At 42.9% G+C, this 3,554-nt stretch overlaps 1 protein-coding gene across 1 annotated transcript; it reads left to right on the plus strand.

Annotated features, from left to right (window-relative positions):
- The first annotated feature begins 1,974 nt into the window (after nucleotides 1-1,974).
- Nucleotides 1,975-3,199, plus strand: LOC130957220 (uncharacterized). Its single transcript, XM_057884090.1, has 2 exons — nucleotides 1,975-2,772; nucleotides 2,861-3,199. The coding sequence occupies exons 1-2, from the start codon at nucleotides 1,975-1,977 to the stop codon at nucleotides 3,197-3,199; spliced, it is 1,137 nt and encodes a 378-aa protein (XP_057740073.1).
- The last annotated feature ends 355 nt before the right edge of the window (nucleotides 3,200-3,554 follow it).

Raw genomic sequence — 3,554 nt, forward strand, 5'->3', positions numbered from 1 at the left:
TTTTATAATATATTGTGATTTTTTTTCAAAATCACCAGTCTTTTAGTACGTCAATATAATGTTATTGATGAGAATAAATGTTAATTTAATTTCTTGCTGTGGCTATTCTATATCTTGTCATAGTACATAGATATAGTAGATGATGAAGCTTATTTAACATGAGGATGGTCTGAATTTATACAGATTCTAAATGTTCAAACTGATAACATTATTTCAGTTGGTTGTCGTTACGAGAATGGCTCAAAGCTATATGTGTCTAAGGTCTAAAATAGTTTAAATATTATTTAAATAGTTTGTTCTTATATTAACATTTAATTAGATTAATTTTAGAGAAATTTAAATTGTTACCTCAATTTATATATTATGACTATTATTTTGGATTTTTTGTTTAAATAAATAAAAAATGCATTAATTACTGAAGTAAATAATTTTAAAAATATTTACCATTCTGCGTTCCCCAGTCATATCTCGTTTACACTGTAAACGAGATGACATTCCATGTATCTTATTTAAACTGTAAACGAGATACAATGAGGTGTGTCCCACCAGTTATAAAAGGATGTGTAATCCTTGATATTTTTCACAAACTTTTCGTATCATATTTCTCACAAATACAAGGCATGGCCAGTAATAATCATTACATAGTTGTGCTTGTATATCCCAATTGTCGCATGTTTAACGGCGACAACGGGGTCATATTTGAGTGCAAGGATCCGATATTGCTTTGCACTTAACGTGTGAATACGTTATCGGATTTGAAGAGTTTGATACTGAGCAAGCTCGGAGGTAAAGTGGCGAGAGAAATCGGAAGGGTGGCATATATGTTACTGGCCCCCATGGGTAATGGAGTCTTTTCGATTTCGACTATTCCGACATCAAGGGGACGAGCATGTGCGAGTGATGTTCAATATACATGGGAAAATCATGGTGGAGCAAGTAATGGAGCTGTCTACAGAGGTGGGGCACAGTGGCGGTGGTCCTTCTGTACCCTCGATCTATGCGCAGGACGACCGACCTCTCGCACCACCGCCCATTCATGTCACTGTTCTAGTGGATGAGGCAGAGGAGCGTGAGGAGGAGTTGGATGAGGATTACGTGGCGGACAATGGTGATAGCGAATCGTCCGATGGTGACGATGAGAATGAGTGTGTTCCGGAGACACCCATTTCGACTGCCCCCCGCCATGTCCTGCCTCCCCCTCTTCTGATACTGATGCTTTCGGCAGTTCCGTCTCACTATCACAGTCTGGATTTGGATGCCATGCATGAGATGACTCCATTTCTTGACACGGGTGAAGAGGATTGCAACCTAGATAGCAGTATAGAGTTTCAGGTCGGACACAAGTTTAAAAGCCGAGAGGCAGTGCTTCAAGGTGTGAAGAACTACAGTATTTGGAAGAGTACGGAGTACCGAGTGATAGAATCAGACCGGTTAAAGTACCATGTGCAGTGCCGTTAAGCTGATAATAGGTGTCAATGGAGCCTCCGTGTGGCTCTTCGACAAAACCTCAGATACTGGTAATATTAAGTTTATGTGTGCCTTTCAATACTTCATTTTGATATACTTAGTAGGTGTACAAAGTACCTAAAGGAATCCTGTGTTGTTGTGTTCAGGGAGGTTCGGAGGGTTGGTGGAGTGCATAGTTGTCTAGCACCCACCATGTCTCAAAACCATCATCAGCTAGACAGCAGTCTGATATGCTGGGTCATCTTGCCGTTGATTCAATCCAACCACTCTGTCAGCATTCTTGTTTTACAAGGTGTGGTCCAAGCGAGCTATCACTTCAAACCGTCCTACAAAAAGGTGTGAATTGCCAAGCAGAAGGCAATTGCACAAATCTATAGGGATTAGGAAGAATCGTACAATAAGGTTCCCAAGTTGCTTCAGGCACTACAGAGCTATTTTCCTAGTACCCTTTGTGACCTCCGCGTCAAACCATTGTATGATGGGCACCTCTTTGTACGTGACTGTAGTATGTTCGACAAGGTATTTTGGTCTTTCCCGTCATGTGTAGAAGCCTTCAAGCATTGCAAACCCTTTGTCTCTGTAGATGGTACTCATCTGTATGGCTGGTATGGTGGTGTGTTGCTTATTGCGGTGGCGCAAGATGGGAATAGCAACATCCTGCTTATTGCCTTTTCCATTGTGGAGTCCGAGAGCACCGAGTCATGGTCGTTCTTCCTAACTAATCTGAGACGCCACGTGACCCCACAAGATGGCCTGCCGGTTATCTCCGACAGATCTCAGGCTATCAAGGCGGCGCTTAGTGCCGATGACAGCGGTTTGTCTCCCCCTAGAGCCTACCATGCTTACTGCATAAGACACATGGCTGCGAACTTCATGACATGGTTCAAGTCAGCCGAGGGCAAGAGGTACCTCATTAATGCTGCTTATAGTCCAAGCAAGGCTAGTTACAAGTGGTACATGGATGCGTTGAGAGGAGTCTCGCCTACCATGGTTGACTGGGCTAGTCATTTTAGGAAGGATATTTGGCTACAACATTGCGATGGCGGACGTCGGTTTGGCCACATAACGACAAATCTATCCGAGTGCATCAATGCAGTGTTGAAGGGCACCCGGTACTTGCCAATATCTGCCATTGTTCGCATCACGTACGAGAGACTACATAAGTTATTCGTCACAAAGGGTAGAGAGGCGCAGTCACTGCTCGCTGCTGGACGCCGATTCTCACAGAGACTATTGGCCGCCATTGAGAAGAACAGAGAAAAGATACCGAAGATGCGTGTCACCCACTGCGATAGGCGGGCATCGGTGTTTGTCTTGAGCCTTTTGAGGGATGGGGGGCGGTTCCTTCCGTGTTGGGCTATCAAATGGAACATGTGACTGCGGGTTATTCTAGTCACTCCACCATCCTTGTCGTTACGCATTAGCTGCGTGTGCCGCTACTAGCATTGAGTGGGTCCCATATGTGCATCCTGTGTACATACAGGAAGCTATTTTCAAGGTGTACGAGATGGAATTTCCCCCTATCCCAGATGGGTCGATGTGGAAGGAGTGGCATGGGACTAGGCTGTGTCCTAACCCAACAATGCGTCAGCAAGCATATGGAAGGCCCGTTTCCACCAGATTCCGAAATGACATTGACGAGATCGAGCGGCATGAGAAGCGGTATGGCCTGTGTAGGCAATACGGTCATACTAGAAGGGGATGTCCTAATCAGCCCACGGGTGATGTATAGGTTTCGCTAGTGTCGTATCTTTACCGAAGTTGTCATGTGTTGGTCTTTTTTTATGTAGTGTGTTAGCGAATGTTGTAGTGTCAATGAAATGTTTAATGAGAAATAATCAGTTTATGAGATAATGGTTTTTTTATTTTTTTCTTAAAAGGAACAGTAAGCATAAACTTAAATGCAAAGTAGAGAGAAGACGAATCTAAATAACAATACACACAAACAAAGTACTACTAATTTTCAATCCAAGTTAAATCCAAATGTACATACCATACACCTAAATTAATGTTAGCTACATACATAATCAAAAACCAACTACAATACAGAGAATACTATAATCACTATCTCTGGTGTGGATCCTGGT

This window comes from Arachis stenosperma, chromosome 10 (assembly GCF_014773155.1).
Source record: "Arachis stenosperma cultivar V10309 chromosome 10, arast.V10309.gnm1.PFL2, whole genome shotgun sequence".
NCBI lineage: Eukaryota > Viridiplantae > Streptophyta > Magnoliopsida > Fabales > Fabaceae > Arachis > Arachis stenosperma.